This window comes from Pseudopipra pipra, chromosome 10 (assembly GCF_036250125.1).
Source record: "Pseudopipra pipra isolate bDixPip1 chromosome 10, bDixPip1.hap1, whole genome shotgun sequence".
Lineage (NCBI taxonomy): Eukaryota > Metazoa > Chordata > Aves > Passeriformes > Pipridae > Pseudopipra > Pseudopipra pipra.
Window position 1 is genome coordinate 16,230,290 of NC_087558.1, and position 17,344 is coordinate 16,247,633.

At 39.8% G+C, this 17,344-nt stretch overlaps 1 protein-coding gene across 4 annotated transcripts in view; it reads left to right on the forward strand.

The window, feature by feature from the left end:
- The window catches only part of SPHKAP (SPHK1 interactor, AKAP domain containing), a 68,643-nt gene extending 52,862 nt beyond the window's left edge, over positions 1 to 15,781 (forward strand). For 2 of the 4 annotated variants that reach the window (XM_064666453.1, XM_064666455.1), the window contains exons 7-12: positions 53 to 3,794; positions 6,617 to 6,796; positions 8,686 to 8,772; positions 10,721 to 10,773; positions 10,858 to 11,042; positions 13,584 to 15,781. In XM_064666453.1, coding sequence (XP_064522523.1) covers positions 53 to 3,794; positions 6,617 to 6,796; positions 8,686 to 8,772; positions 10,721 to 10,773; positions 10,858 to 11,042; positions 13,584 to 13,727 — 4,391 coding nt within the window. In that variant the 3' untranslated portion in view covers positions 13,728 to 15,781. Of the gene's footprint in view, positions 1 to 52; positions 3,795 to 6,616; positions 6,797 to 8,685; positions 8,773 to 10,617; positions 10,700 to 10,720; positions 10,774 to 10,857; positions 11,043 to 13,583 lie in introns of those variants that run through there. The other 2 variants (XM_064666454.1, XM_064666456.1) reach the window with 2 other exon arrangements.
- The last annotated feature ends 1,563 nt before the right edge of the window (positions 15,782 to 17,344 follow it).

The window sequence follows — 17,344 nt, forward strand, 5'->3', positions numbered from 1 at the left end:
TTAAAGCCACAGGATAGTCTGCAAAAAACTAATTATTTATTTTTCTTAATAGGTCACGAAAAATTAAACGTTTCAGAAGCATCTTCAGATGTCAAAAAAAATAAAGGAAAGGGATTTGAAAATATTCACTACAGAAAAGCCAGGTTGCCATTCATTCTTGAAGGAAACTGCATTAATAAAGATAATGGAGCTACTCAAGTCTCTGAAGCTGTGAATGTTGTGGCTGAAAATGGCCTCTTACAACCTGAACATAAGTCAGACCAGGAAAAACTGTGGCAGAAGGAATTAGCTGAAAAAGCTACTTCATCATTTAGTGCTACTAATTTGACTGATGAGGTTGAAAATTCCCGCCCAGCGCTCATGTTAGAAGATGTATCTTTAACCAAAATGGCTAAAGAGGAGCTGGAGCCTCTGTGTGACCCAACAACAAAACACAACAGTAAGACAGATGGGGAAGACTGTGCAGGTATCAGGAAAACTGATCCGCCCTCACAAAATGAGCAGGGGACCACAGGTCAGTATGCCACAAATTTGGCAGAATCTGTTCTGCAGGATGCATTCATTAGACTGTCACAGTCCCGACCCAGTTTCAGTGAGGAGGCTGCAGTCAGCATCTCTGTGGGAAGCTCCGGTAAGTCAGAAGATGTATCTGCTTCCCGATCATGGAATGAACTTCCAAAGATTGTCATAGTGCAAAGTCCAGACAGTTCTGAGAACATACCTGACTGGCCAGGGTCTGCCTTCCCCAACCTGTGCCACTGGACTGAGTCAGAAAGCTCTGCTGAAGTTTCAGATTACTTTGAGGAAGAACATTCAAACGGACATGACCAAAGTGCACTGGAAGTGGCTCTGGCTTGTGCAGCCACTGTCATTGGAACCATTTCCAGTCCCCAGGCTGCAGAAAAATTCAGATGGGACCAAGAAGTCACAGACTCCCGAAGCAGAGTGGTAGTAGATGAAGAGGTGCACACAGCACCTTCACAGCCCCTTGATGACTCTGCTGGCACAGAATATTCCTTTCCATCTGCTCTGTGTGGCATGACTCAAGTAGCAAGTGCTGTGGCCATCTGTGGTCTGGGGGAAACGAAGGAGGAGAAGTACCCTGCAACTTCAAGTGGACTTCTGTCTGCTGCTCAGGCTTCTGCAGCCATTACTCTGCACTGTAGCATAGCTATAGGAAGCAGCATGGAAAAGCTAAATGAGAGCATTGCAGAGGCACTTCTCAAAGAGGCATCCGTAATTTTGACAAAACCCAACACATACAAAAATGTAGGGCATTTTATGGAATCCATAAATGGGAAAATTATTGAAACAGCAGCAAGGCCACGTATTCCACGTGCTGATGAAGTAATCAGGGATGAACTTGCGCAAAACTTATCCAATATCATCCTACGACATTCTATGGAAGAGGTTAGGAAGAAGAGACAGCTACACTCCCACTCAGAAAATGGCTCAAGTACACAAGACATTTTCACAGAGACTGCAAACGAGTTGCTTTTTAATATAATGTATTTCACTTGCAAGAAGATGAACGACATAAGGCAAGTTGAAGAATGTTCTCCTCTCTTTTCTGAGGGCAGAAAAGCAGAGAAAGTAACAAGAGCAGAAGGATGGTCAACACCAGCAACAGCATGTGAAACTTCTCATAGCCCCCTTGATCACTCTGCTGCTAAGCCATTTGGTACATCCTACAGTACCAGTACTAGCAAAGATCTTGGAAATGTCACAACCACTTGGAAAAGTAATATGAAAGATGTAAATAGCAACGAAGGTGCCACACTGAGCTCAGAACCAAGTGGAGATACAGAGGATAACACACTTGGTGGAAAAACATCTCCCAAGAAAAGATACCTGAAAAGAACCGCACGAGACTGTTACAAATCCCCAAATCAGAGCAACAATCAGCATCAGAAGAAAGATTACAGATCATTTTCGAACAGAGAAAATACCTTTGCAAACAATGAATGCAGACATGGTGTTCAAGAACAGCTGTCTTCCAGTGCCACCACAACTGCAGAAAACCAAGCCAAGCATAAGTGTGATTCTGTGCTAAATAATGATGTTCAACTTAGCTTGTCTTTATTAGGAAACCATGTCTTGCTTCCTTCTCAGCCTGTGCTACAGGTGAAAAATTCAAGAGACAAATATTGTATAACAGATTTTGCAGAAGAATTGGCAGAAACAGTTGTCTCTATGGCAACAGAAATAGCTGCCATTTGTCTAGAAAATTCAAATGGAAAGCAACCCTGGTTCTGTGCATGGAAGAGAGGCAATGAATATCTAGTGACCCAGAGTTTATCATGCAGAACCATGAAAAGGAAAAAGGAAACCCATACTAATGGCTCAGTGGTTCGGAAGCACAGGGCACCTCGACTAAGTGAGATCAAAAGAAAAACAGATGAGCATCCAGAGCTAAAGGAAAGACTGATGAATCGGGTAGTAGATGAATCTATAAACCTTGAGGACACACCTGATTCAGTCAATATCTTTGCAAATGAAGTGGCTGCCAAGATCATGAACCTCACTGAACTCTCCATGGTTGATAGCATCTGGCAAGGTCCAAACCACCCCAGGAACAGACTGCACTGTGAAAGATGGAGTCGAGCCAAGGCCTCAAGCTGTGAGAGCATTCCCGAGGAGGACTCGGATTCCAAAGCCTCTTTCAATACCCTAGGCCTAATGAACAGCTTTGGTCAGTCTATGAGTCAGACAAGTTCTGTCTCAAAGCAGTCTAGCTGTGAAAGCATTACAGATGAATTTTCAAGATTTATGGTGAACCAGATGGAAAATGAAGGAAGAGGTTTTGATTTGCTACTGGATTACTATGCAGGAAAAAATGCAAACAATATCTTAACTTCTGCTTTGCAACAGGTAGCCAAGAAAAATGGCCATCTTAACGTAAGACCAAGTTGCCCATCCAAACAGTCCAGCACAGAAAGTATAACAGAAGAATTTTATAGGTATATGCTAAGAGAAATCGAAAGGGAAAATAAAGATAACCTGTATTCCCCTCGGAATTCAAAGGACTGGTGTGACAGTTTGCTACCACCGTCTCTACGGTCACCTTTTTGCTTTAGGCAGTCATCAATGCCTGACAGCAGACCATCAGGCTCCAGGCTTACAGTTAATGTCCCAGTTAAGGCAAATTCCTTAGATGGATTTGCCCACCATCGCCAAGATTCCTTAAGTGTGCAGCCAGCCAGTACCGTGGCTTCTTCAGGTCTTTGCAAGTCTGACTCGTGCCTGTACCAAAGATGCAAGACTGACCAGATAACAGATATGTTGATTCACGAGACGTGGGCGAGTTCTATTGAATCTCTGATGCGGAAGAACAAAATCATAGCAGATGAGGCAGAGGCTGCAGAGGCAGAGCAGTTTTACAGCGATTCCCCACCGCACGTGGAACAATATGCAAAACGACTGGCCGCAAATATTGTTGAAAGTGGTAAAAGTTTAATTGTTGTCCAGCAGGATTCCTGTGACTATACAAGCCGAGAACACGTGCTGGAAAGCAAACATCCCCAAAGCACAGCTCAGATACAATCGAAACCCAAAACGGAAGAAGTAAATTTGGATGAGAAAAAAGAGCACGTGAAGAGCCCCGGGAGCCTCCCTGCAGGTCAGCACAGGGAAGTGCCTTTGATTCAGATAGAAAGTGATCAACGAGATGAGCCACACAAAGACTCAGAGTCCTTAACTTCATGTGGCCCTTCTGGAAAGGAGCATCAAAGCAAAGAAAAGCCTCCAGAAGCTTTGGATGGCAAACACACTGTTTCCAGTTCCCCAGCAAATAGGTACGTGACCAAACAGCAAATCAGCACATTGCTTCGGTGTTTTATTTTCCCAGTAAAAGTTATTTTGATAAAGGAAGAAGATAAGAATATAACTTCTAAAGAAACAAGCAGGTTAAGTTGTGACTACAGGTTTCTCATGACATAAAATCAGCCAGTCAAGTATCACAGTGCTGATTTCTGGAGCAAACTTAAATCAAATATGACAACATTATGGTTCTAACATTCAAACTTACTAATAAGTAAGTTTTCTCTCTACAGATATTTAAGTCTCTCATAGTCAAGACAGGAAAAATAGACAAAACATAAACTTTCATGTAGTGCTGGCTGATATCTCAATTCAAAAAAATAAATAAATAAAAATCAGTGTTAGTGTATAACAGAAGATAGCAGAATTTGTAGTTCTCTGCTATGCCTGTTTGTGTAACTAATGCTTTGTGTACCTGGAAACAAGACCAGACTTCTGAGGCCTTGAAGTTCAAATTTGTGTTTGCAGTCTGGAGCTACAAGTAAGAAAAATTCTTTAGTGAAGGAAACAAAATATTAAAAGTACCCCTCACCTCCTTTAGTTCAAGATTTCTCTGGTAGAATTTAAATAGAGAAAAGAATAACATTTCATTTTATTTTAATGCCATTTCATGGAGTTTACACCATACCTTACCACACTCTCCTTGCACCTCTACTCCTTGTCTTAAGAAATCTGTAGCTTGCTTTGGTTATGGCAAAGTGTGAGCCCAGTATGAGAGTGCAGTGCAAATGTAGAGGATTGCTGTGAGTGCTATGAGGCCAAGAGCAATGCTCTTTCTCAAGGCATTGCCTACTTTTAACTATACTTCTTCATTGTATCTGTTACTTTAATGGTATCTAAACTGCCAGTCTCTTGGAGCACTGCAGCACCCCATTATCTCAGAGTGGTAGAAAGAGTGCAGGTGCTAGTGTTAGAAACCATTGTAGCTCATTTTATTCTAGGCAGTGCTCTCTTTTGGCATTTGACAAAGCTCTGCTTGAAGTGAGAAAGCAGAAGTACTTGCTTTCCTTGAAGTGGGAAAGTACATGGATTATATCTACTTTCCTGTGTATATTAACAATTATGATAATTATCATAGTGTCACTAGTCTTTCATACTGATTCTCCCCCACTCACCTTCCTCTTCCTTAAAATGCAACCTGCTTTTAGTAAGATACATTTCGAAATCCATCTATTTGGAATCTTGACTGTGAAAATGAAGTTATTTTTGCAGTTTTGACCCCTTTCATAACAACTTTTCTTCTGCCTTTGATGCAGAGTTTCCAAAGTGCCTATGGGATGTTTAAAGCAATAGGCTGAATTAGTAACCAGAGGCTACACCACAAGAGCATTTTGGCTCAGCAATGCAGTGCAGTTCTGAATCAACTCATCCCCATTTCCATACATCAGCTTTCTTTGCAGCATGCAATGCAGATTTCTTTTAAAGGAATCTCAAATAGAAGCTGCCCAAGTGTGTTCCAGATGTGCTCGTACCCCTACTGGGAAGGCAAAGCTTCCTGTGGTTCTTCACACAGATTTGAACCATTTCTGGCATAGCTGGCTGGACCAAGTCTACGTAGGCTGAAGTGAAAACCTAAAAATATATAATGTAGCTATAAAAGCATCAGCAGCAATTGCTTTGATCCACTCCTACTGCATTAAACTACTTGCTAGTTCAGATACAGGCACAGAGGACTTCAGGCAAAATATCAAGCAGACATACAGTCAATTAGGAATAAAAAAAAAAAAATAAAAAGCTGTGCAGGCCTAGGGAAGAGGTCTTCAGCAACGAAAAAGAGCTGTTTCTGGTATGTAGGCAGTGGCACAGACCCAGTCCTGTCACACAGAAACAGTTCCAAGTGACTGTTCACAAGTGGGGAACTGTCAGTTCAAAGCATCGCTAGTCTGAGATGCAATTGCTTAATGAATCAAACAAAACCCAAAATGCCAAGAAACATCACCCACAGAAATCTCTTGTGTTTTGGACCAGGTATCAGGAGCTTCCTGCCCTGTATTAAAAATCTGAGTAACATCACTACCCTGCAACCTGGCTGCTCAGAGCCCACGTGTTGGTGCAGATGCTGAGCTCTGCCCCTGAGGGGTCAGGGATGACAGGCACAGTTACTTGGCAGATGCTCCCTGCCTGCTAGAGCAGAGCCCTTGGGCAAACAGCTCCCATTCTCCCTGCACAGGCTGCCTCTCTCTCTGTCATCCAGCATTAATGCAACAACTTCTGAGAGTGAGAGCTTGGCAAAAGGAGACATCCACAATGATATTGTCTCAGTATATTCTTGGTCAAGGTGATGACTCGGGAGCAGTAGCGTTTCTAGTGCAATCTTTTGCTCTAACTAAAGACCAGTGCCTCAGTCATAACTTAGATACAGGTCTGAAACCAAGAACTTTTCTAGAGAGATCCTGCAGAGAGCTGGTAGTTCACATTCTGCACTAACATATATCATGTATTTCAACCACTGATTGACTGAAGTGCATTAAGCATCAGACCCTTACAGTGATCAGTTCTTTTCATACATGTAAAATCATTTTTTACAAGTTAAACCATTTCTATGCATATTTCAGTATAATATTTACTTTGGTTTGTGTTTGTTTGTAGCAGTCATAAGAAAGTCTTTTTTTAAGAGCATCTCAGATCATATGTTCTATTGGACTGTATGGATAAATTATAAGCTTGTCCAGTCTTTTGCATCTATATAATTCTGCAGCTTGGTTGACTTTAATGAGCAGCATTGCCTGAAGATTGGTGTCACCAGTTTGTTTGCCTGTATTATCATATCAACGTGCCTTCCTTATCACCCTGCCAGCAACAGCCCTCAGAGCAGATCAGATGCTGAAATCATAGGAGAGACAAAAGCAGCTGAAGAATTCCCAAACCATCTCAGCAGCAGTGAAGAAAGCACTGGCAGCTGGTCCCAGCTAGCTAATGATGAGGACAATCCTGACGACACAAGTAGCTACTTGCAACTCAGCGAGCGATCCATGAGGTACCCGTGTTGTCTGTTCTCACTGTACAATATGGTCTATCAACCAAGCCAGTGATTTCCCTGCCATGCATCAGGAATGAGAGGCAGCAGCTCGAGATTTACTTAGAACACTGTAAAGAAAGTCTAATGGTAGACTTTATCTCTTTATTTTTTAATAAGGGGAAAAAAATTATCCACATTCTGGTTCTCAGCTAGGTCTTTTTACTACTGGTGAGTAGCTAGATTCAGGCAAAGGAAAAACTTCCTGGCACCACTGAAGTGCCTCAGTCCTACAGTGAAAAGGCCACCAGACAAGCTAATTGCTGCAGTCTTTTGATTTATTTGCTACTCTTTGCATAATGTTTGTTTTGGCATCTCCTTAGCCAAGATTGACAAGATTGCTGTTGCTGCCAGAAGAGCAGAGATTGAGCCTGATCTCCTTAGACTGGCACAGGAGTGCAGATTAACAGAGGATGACCAGTGTTCCCCTGAGTAGACATAAATTCCAGAGCTCCCATAGCAGTGTGCTGCTTTTTGTATCTATTCAAGTCAGGACATGTGTTTAAAAATGTTATCTAGTCCTTGGAGTTTATATAAAGTGATGGTAGTTTGACTTCAGCCCTTTCATGACATGAAATTGAGCAAAGTTTTTTCTTCATATGCTCTTAGACTAGGTTTTAAAATATTGTCAAATAATTACATCTTTCTCTTGAGTATCAATATGACAAGGAGGGAAGACATTATGGTAATGAAGCAGGGAAAAGAAAGAGTCTCTGTCAGAAAGCACTGTTGGCCAGCTAAAAAGAACTGAACAAAACATGTCTGTCACCGCAGTTGAACATTCATCCTGTTATTATTGTATCAACCTTTAACTAAGTCCTTGGTCTGAGAGAGCTGAAGTACTGTGCCTTTCAGCTCTGCATTGAAACAGAAATTTCCATAGCAAGTCTGAATGCATGGCATGCTGGCACAGACTGAGATCAGCATGATAGGAAAAGGAACTGTCTAATCAATCCTTCTAATGTAAGGAAAAATAATATTAGTTGCTCTTCCAGTAAAAATTAAGTGGTTCAACATGACTTGCCACACAGAATTTGTTCCTGGTAGTTGACTTACAGGCAGCAAATTCACAACCTGCTCATGACACTGTTACAATATCTGCATAAACATTTACTGTCCCATTTACAATGATGTTATAAAGTGAACTAATACTATTGTACTACTTTATCCTTGTGAAGAAGCCAAAGAGAATACTTCTATGTATTGTTGGTCCCAATGAGCACTGGCTTTAATTAAAATCTCAGTCTTTCAGAGTAGTTAGAAACACGAGGGGCCATCTCTGTACCTGTGGGTTCCATCAGATCCCCAGTAGTATTTGGGGTATGATGTAATACACTGAAACCACTGCTGGTTACAGGCATGGAGTCACCCAACAGGTAAGTAGTATGATGGGCAACCAATGTCTTGCTCTAACTCCCCATGTTCAGAGATATCTGAATCTCTGCAGGTTTCTTCCAGGGCATCTCTGTACCTGCTAAACCTTCTTTTCAAGGACTCAAGCAGACTGGTTTTTTCATTTGAGGCCAAATGTTCATTGCATAAGGCATGCACAAGAAGAGAGTCCACATCTTTTTATCCTCCAGTTTACTGCATCACTTCAGTTTACACACATGCACATTGATGCACTTCATACATGCTCCATCTAGAACTATTTTAATAAAAGCCTCATTACTTTGAGCAGACTAGTGTGCTTCATTCTGGGAACCACTTGCTGAGCACAACTGATTTTGTGGAACTCTACATGGAGGCGGCCTCCTCACTTTGCTTTGTACATACATAAATTTTTAAAAGATGTATGGAGACATGTTCAGCACAGCTTGGCACTAATATTTAAACTTTTGCTTTGTCAGCAATGGCAACAGCAGTACAACTAGCAGTCTTGGCATTATGGACCTGGAAATTTATCAGGAGAACGTGCCACCTTCTCCTATGATTAAGTAAGTAGTCACTGAAGCGAGACTTGATGTTTAGTCCAATTTTAACTGCAAATTGTTTACACCACCTAAAACGTGCCAAGCCCTGCTTCGCACCTGCTGCTGTGCCTGCTCATAGTTTCAGAAAAAAGCACATGCAGGTGTCTGTGGAGAGTGAGAGCACTAGACAGTGAAAGATTACAGGAAAAACTACTCAGGTGGATCTCCCAGGAGAATACTGGTCCATCAACCACTCTATTTAAAAGACAGTTTTCTGCTGTATCAGTTTCCTGTTGTGTGAAACTTCTTTTCTGAATAACTTCAAACATTACCAAAACTCTACTGTTATAGCAAGTAAGGTCAAGCAACTAAGGATCAATTAAAGACAAAGAAAAAATATAATTGCATTCTTTCCAATAATAATAGTTTGGCCCACAGTACATCCTACCTATTGTTTCCAGGCATGTTTCTACTGAACTTGGAGTTAAATTATCAAGAGATGTGCAAGTACCTGCCTAAAGATCCTGGTACAACCTGCCAGCTGGTGACTGTCATGATGCAGCCAGGGTACAGCCACTGAGGAATTGTTTAGACTGGACATCACACATAGAGCATGGGAACTTTGTGAAGGCAGTGACATCAGAAAATTGTCACAGCTCATTACCAGACTATGCTAAAACCTGCCCTGCTTTCAAGAGGCTCTTTTTATGTAAGAAATCAGGGCATTCACATCTCTGTAGGGTTCCATGCATTCTCTTTCAGCTGCTGATTCTGTGACTAATGTTAAAACGTTCCCATCTTCACATCAGCAGTGATACCTCCTACACATGTTCCTAAACATGTCCCCTCAAAGGATCAAAGGGATAAATTTCTAACTCTCCTTGTTAGCTTCCAGGGGCCATTCAGGTCTTAGCCAATAGGCATGAGAAGTTTCTACTACCTCAAATAAAAATCAAAGCAGAGAATATATTTGCTGTTCAAAAGAAAAACTGGAAAAAATCTGATGATAAGGAAGTTACTAAGCACCTATGATTCTAAGTCAAGACAAACCATAGGTTGCATGCTGCCATTTTATTCTTTCACATCCTGCAGTAACCACTACACAAGCATATATAATCTTGATTCTTTGAAGCCCTTGGGGATATTCCAAAACCCTGGGAATGAGGGTGGTAGTGTCCTCCCATGCTACAAACAAAATCTTACATTTGCAGCATTCCCCCTGATTGAGAGCAAAATGGGACAGTCTAGAAACGTGTGCTGAAAGTGCAATCCCTCCAGGAGCGATGAAACAAATGGAATAGCTGTGACATCAGTAGTGAATTTGCAGTCTCCTGACACATGTACAAGAGCATGGATACTGTGCTTAGAGATGGAAGCTAAAGCAGTGACCACTTGGCTGTAGTTTAAGAAAATGGTACATAAGAAAACATGTATCTTTGAAAAATTTTGCAAGGTGTAAATAGAATTTGTTTATCCAAACAGCTAATACATTTAAAACCAGCAGTAGTAGGAGTCATCGGTAGCTATGATTGTATTTAACCATGAAAGATAAAATTAGAAAGCAAGACTGGAAAAGATTCAGCCAGAGAGTACAGCACCGCAAAGTGCAGACATTGGAAATTCAGCGTTTCCAGCCAGGTTATGAGACTTGCTGTGTGTTACCATAATGTCATTTGCTTGTCATTATGTAAACTGTAAAGATACATAAGAGCCTGGTGAAAGGTAACACATGACACAAACAATACAAGTACTTCATCCTACTACAGGAATAATGCTGCAATTCCCATAGCTTTTCCTGATTTACAGATTAAATAAATGAAATATAGTTGGCATTTTATTATTTCATCCTATGTAACTTTTTTCTTGCAGTTTTCTAGGTCTTACATTGAGGGAGAAGTTTATTCATCATGAAGCAATGTTGTAGACTGTTCCTAAGTGTGACTAATAAGCTTTGTTGTTGTTTGTTTCTAAGTGAATTAGTAGAAGAAAAGGTTTTCCTTAAAGAACAGACAGAAAATACAGACGGTAAGTTAAACCATATCAATTAAAGCATACAGTTTGAAGTTAACACAAGTAATTGCACAGTAACTGTTGGGCTTATTTTTCCAGAAAGTACTTCTGAGCTTTCAGTGGGAACAGCCAACTGTCAAAAGGACCTATTGGTGATAAACTTTGATCTGGAACCAGAGTGCCCCGATGTGGAGCTGCGAGCCACCCTGCAGTGGATAGCTGCTTCTGAACTTGGAATTCCAACCATCTATTTTAAGAAATCTCAGGAAAACAGAATTGAAAAGGTAGTATTTATGGAATTAGTTAATTAATCACGGTAGCAGTTATGATTTGTTGAAGTAATTGAGCTTAAAAGAAGAGGCAAAAACATCTTCATTACAGCAAGATGGCAATACTACTGTTTATTAGAGAAAGTGATGAGAGCATAAGTGTGTCAGAATTTAAGGTATGTGAAATATTTAGTAGATTGTCCATGGCACAAGAAATGGCATTACCATGAGACCTTCTCCAAAGTCTCTGTAGCATGCTTTGATGAAGCTGCTCACTTTTTCATATCAATGATACATTAAGTACCAATGCCCAAGGCAGAATTAACAGAGTCCTTTATGTGGCTACATTTGAAGGGCTTCAGATGGTTTGCATGGAGTTAAAGTATGTAGCTTTAAAAATTAAAAATAAGAATCACTTGTGTGTGGACATCACACTTAGAAAGTTCTGCTGATCTCACTATAATGTGAGACATTAGTGGGACGTAAGATTTTCAGTCCTTGTGCTGGTTCTGTCTTGTCTCCAACACTGATTAGGGCAGCCTTAGGCAGGTCTGAAGTTGTGCCTGGCTGTTCCTAAATTGCTGCAGCTGAGGGTACAGGAGGGGAGTGCCTGGGCCTGACAGTTCCTCCTACATTTACATGAGTCTGCCATGGGTGAATTCATTGCCTTCACAGTCACTTTGTGCCAGCAGGAAAGGATTAGTCTCCCCCAAGGAACAGGCCCACTGCTCAAGTGTACAGAAGGGTCTAACTGCAACATAAAGCCAATCTATATTAGCTCAGGTTCACTGTCTGACATAACCTGCTCCACACCTGATGGAAAGTTCAGAGGATGGGCAGGAAGGATGTAACTGTGTCGGCATATCCTTATAACTACCCTCAGGGACAGTTTTAGCCCAGCAGTGACCCACCACTGTTTCCAGTGGAGCCATATTTGCAATAACACATCTGTTACATGGAAAATTAGACTGACTGATTGTAATATATTGCATCATTTTATGGAAATTCAGAAGCACCTCCCCTGGCTTACGAGTTAAAAAGTGCTCTGTGTGCACTGTTTCTCTTGCTCAGGTGTAGTTTTGCCTCTGCCAACCATTGTTTTGAAAGCAGAAGTCCCTTTGCAGAGAGCAGCAGACAGACACAGGCTACCAGAACTGAGAAACCCCATGAGGGGTTAGTCCAAGCCAGAGCACTGAGAGAACACCGAAACCCAAAATGGCCACAAGAGATGCAGACTCTTTCTATTCCTGAGTTAGTGCTCCCTTATAGATACCACCAAATACCAGCCACAGCATTTCAGGAAAGACCAAAAGAGACCCACTTCCAAGGTCAGCAAGAACAGCTCAAGCTTTAAGGCTTAAAAACATGTCACAGTATTCAAGTCAATTAATGAAAAAAGTATTACAAATCAGTATTTTGGTCTCTTAGGGGAAGATCATTTTGAGTAGCAGAGATATTGTTTGATTTTCTTGAGTACATCCATTTGGGAATCATAAACATAATTTAAAATGCATTCAACAGCAACAGTCCAAATTGCATCTAATTAAAGAAACAGCTGTCAGCTTTACCCATGTGCTTTGGCAAACAGTTAATTCAATTGCAAAAATACACTAGAGAATAATGAGGCACATCCTGCCTACAACAGCATTCTTGGAAATCACGTGCCTATTAAATATCATTAAAATACATATTAAAAGTTTAGGCTTCAGTATGTAAATAGCAAAGAGCTGCACTAACTAGAGACACACAATATTTTCTTGTGTGGTTTAAAGCTGGAAACACAGAAGGAGAAAGCTAATTAGATATTGTGAAATTCAAAGAAATAAAAAGCTTTGATTTTAATTTATGTGCTTCACAAAAAAAAAAAGGGACCAGATGGATGACACTGTGAAGCCTATTATTAAGTACAAAGTGGACAAAATTCAGGATTTTTTTACAGCTGCTTAAGAACATATATTTAACCTCTGGTTTCTCTGGAAATTAAAAAAAATCAAATATAGATATTCTCTGTGATTCAACCACAACTGTGGCAAATTTCTTCATGTGACAAAATTTTATACAGAATTCCCTATCACCAGTACTATGTGAATACTTAAAATACTATTGAATGGATATGGAGATATACAGAAAATTAAATATAAATTAAAATATAGCTACTGGTAATGAAGAAAGGTTTTTTTTTCCTTTAAATGGATGGTCACACTTCCATTATTTTGACAGTGAGTTGTTGATAATGAGGAAAATAGTGATCCTTTATCAAACTCACTTTCCCTGTTTTTACTTTCATTGCAATAAATAAGAAATAATGGATGGAAGCAGCTAATTTAGAAAATGTCATGAGATCCAATCAGTCTTTGGGGAGTTATGGAACTTCAAAAATGAAGTTTTATAAATAGCAAGAACCTTTATGTTGCTGTGCAGTGAATGCTGTCCTCTCCCTCCTAGAGCAGCACATTTACAAAGGACTAACAGCAGGTTGTGTGTATTCATTTAACAAAACCTCAGAAAATGTTAAACAAACCCTAAGTGCATTTCATTTTGGTTGTTTTTATTTAGTTTTTAGATGTTGTGCAGCTAGTTCAGCGGAAGTCCTGGAAAGTGGGGGATATCTTCCACGCCGTGGTGCAGTACTGCAAGCTCAGCGAGGAAGGCAGAGAGATGACACCAAGCCTGTTTGATTGGCTTCTGGAGCTGGGTTAAGAAAGCTCACCGGTCCAGCATTTCTGTTTTATTCCAGTTTAAACAAGCAGTGGTTTGTGTAACACTCTGATTTCTGAACATCACTGAGTAAAATGTGCAAAGATATACAAACTCTACAAAAACAGCACACGTCTGTTCCACAACTCACCAAGGAGCAAAGCGAAACCAAGGTGTTATTGTGTCTTTCTGTGTCATGAGGGACTCTTGACATTGTGCTATAGGATGTACTGTACTAGGAGGGGATGGATTTTTAGCCTTCTGAAGTAATGGACTACACAGTAAAGGCTTAATTACCTAATATGTTCAATTTTCATCAAATTGATTAAATCAATCAGCTAAAATGTACACTAACATTTAGTTTTAAAACAACACTGATATTCGTACAGTTTAAGTATTAGAACCAAAGTGTGTTTCAGGATGCCTGAAGACACTCTGTCCCTAAATAAGTAATATTTATGTTGGTTAGGGTTTTTTTAAATCCCCATAGTCTGCTAAGGGATAAATGCTTTTGAACACTTAGCACCTTTGCAGTTAGACAGCAAAATAAAAAGCTGCCGAAAATACATTTTAGTTTGTTTTTTTCCATGTGATTATTTCTCTTCCACAGCTATTCCTGATTCCTGTAATCTTCCCAAAGAAATAAAATCGAGTCCCTCAGTTACTATCCTTAAAAAAAAACTCATTCCCTTTCACTGGGAAGCAGTGCAGTTCAGTATAGCTCCACCTGGTAGACTCCTGAACAGCTCTGTGAGCCAGGGCAGCAGGTGCACGAGCCCTGTCCTGCCACAGATGTGCTGCGTGACCTTGGGCGGCTCATTTCACCTCTGTGCCTCAGTGTCCCTACCTGGTAAAAGGGAATAATGATAGTACAGCTGTTACCTAAAGTGCTTCTGTTTAAAGCACTATGTAACATTCTACATATCAGTTAAAAGCAGTGAAAAAAGTACTATTTTAATTTTAGTGTAATCAAATATATTGTTAATGAGGTGAAGAAATGCATATATGAAAAGAGCACCATCTCATCCTAGAAATCTTAATGTTAATTTTTGTAACTTCCAAGAAAGCAAAATGTTTGTAAAAATTTCAGCAGACATGCGTGTTCATTTTGGATATAAGTGTTTGGACTACATGTGATAGTTCACGTTACTCTAACATTTATATAACTGTTTGATAAGATGTACTATGGTATCGTCTTGTTGAGATGATCTGTTGGTATCATGCACTTGGTACATTCTCTCAACTCTGCCAAAGAGATTGGTTTTGAATTTAAAGGTAAAAATAACTTATCATAGCTCTTCTGCAGTTTGTTTCTTTGAAAATACTCATATTTCATCCCTCCTACCCAAGCAGCATAATAGAATACCTGCCTGCTTTTCCCCAAAAAATATTTATGAGAAGTTTTATTTTCCATATGACAGTATATGCTTCTGTAATATTTCTTGAAAAAAAAAACTATCCTTTTGCACTAAATATTTTTGAAAAGTTTGAAGTAGTTTTAAATAATTTATGAAAAAGAGCCATATTCTCAATTTTATCTTTAAAACCATTCCTAAACTTGCATGATTGCATCACTTCTTTGTTACAAAATACAAATTGTTGGTGAATCAAAATCTAATGTAGAGCATTAAACAACATGAGTAATTCTCCATCTACTCTGCAGCATATACAGAACAGTGGAGGTTGTTTTACTGTCTATAAAGGTCAGTTTATTGCAAACACTGAACACAACTGTGCGGTCACTGGACCAGCTCCTAAGAATTGCTGAACATCTGTAACTCCCACTAATGTGAGCTCAGCATTTCTGAGGCTGAAAGCTAATGAAAAGCACCGAGAATTATAAAGTGCTTTGTTTGAGTTAATAAATGGGAAAATGTATTTATTTTTAAACCAAATACAGTTAGTTGTCAGTAAAACTTTTTGCTGTGGTAGAATAAATGTTTCCTTACCCTACAAAGCACAAATATCATGACAGTTGTAACAGTGTGATGCAGTTTCTCTGTACAGTAGTTCTTAATGTTGCAATTTATTCAGAAATAAATTTATGTTATAATGTGTGTCCTCTTTGCCTTCCTAGAAAGTTCCTGAATGGGCTTTTGAATTGGGATCATGGATGGATTTTTTTTTACCTTTTAAATAATATTTGCCTCCCATCCCTGGAGCTTCTCAAAGCTCTGCTTCTGAAGGAACGATCTGACCTGTGGCCCCAACCAAAACAAATCAGAGCAAGGGCCAGGTCTTACCTCAATATCAAAGCTACATCTTTACTCAGGTTCCACAATTAATACAAGAGATAAAAGGCTAATCATAACATTCTTAGTATCACAGTAAAATAAAGAAAAATGACACGTTAACTGCTGAGAATTAAGCCCAGAATAACTCCCAGTGTACCAAATCTCTGTCAGTGCTCAGTGTAGCTGCTTTCAGTACCTGCAAAGGTGGGCAGGAGGGTGGGGAGACAGAAGCTCAGGAGTTTCCTCTACTTGTGTAAGTTTGCAGAGGTATTTCCTGCCCTATTGCCGAGATGCAAGGGTATTTCTACTGCTAAACAGGAAAGGAAACCACCACTCGGCTGAGTAAATCAGAACTGAACTTGTCCACCATTAATTTTTTCAGCTGTTTTTAAAAGTGAATGTTAAATACACATAAATGAGAACAGCATACTAAATACAATCTTAGCTAAAAATCTCTCTATTCATGAGCACGATGGAGATGTTAAGATCACGAGGGAGTGATTGTTCACTATCCCAATAAAAACTAAGACACGACAAATGGAATTCATATGAGCCAGATTCAAGGCAAACAGAAAGAGCTGACAGGTTTTTAAATGAGAGGATGTAAGACTTGTACACAGGATCAAGTGGGAGCTGGAGAAGTACTTGAAAGAGATGTCTCAGGAGATGCCCTGGCCATCAGAAGCTACCCGTGGGAGTAGCAGATGTGGCTGCAGTGCTCCCCTTCCCAAGGGTGGCTTCAGGGAAAGGTGCCTTCCTCCCTAGGTTTGACTTCACCACCCACATAACGAAGAGAAGAATTTGGCTGGCAGATCTGGTTATTTTTCACAAGGTAATTCTACTGTATTTGAATTAAGTATTTAAAAACTTCATTTTCAGTTTTGTTTAGGGTTTTTTAATATTGAAATTAGTAGAATACCTTAGTTTTGTCATACCTCTAAAGATTTTCATAGTGTCTTCAAGTAAATTAACCATTTTTTTGTGATCTATAATAAATATAGTCACCTGTTAAATTCAACTTATAAATTTTCTGAAGAGGCCAGTTTTACTGTTTCTCTTATCCTGTTTCAGGCAGAGTTGTTATGACAGACAAGTATGGGAATGTCACTGAGAATCCTGAAGCCTAAACTTCAAAATGCCGGGGGGGAAAGAATACCACTCCATTGAAATAAAGAGCCCATGTGACCTACTTAAATAAAACAAATTCCAGCTGAGAAGGAAAACACATGCATAGTAGCCAACTTAAGAATTTTAATTCACGGCAGAACCATGCCTAAGCCTTTGCCAAGTGTGAGCAAACCCATAATGCCTCTATTTCAGTTGTTCAAACTCTAAATCCAGTCACTGCTAGGAACAGGCCCTCAGAAGGCAACTTGCAGCTATACA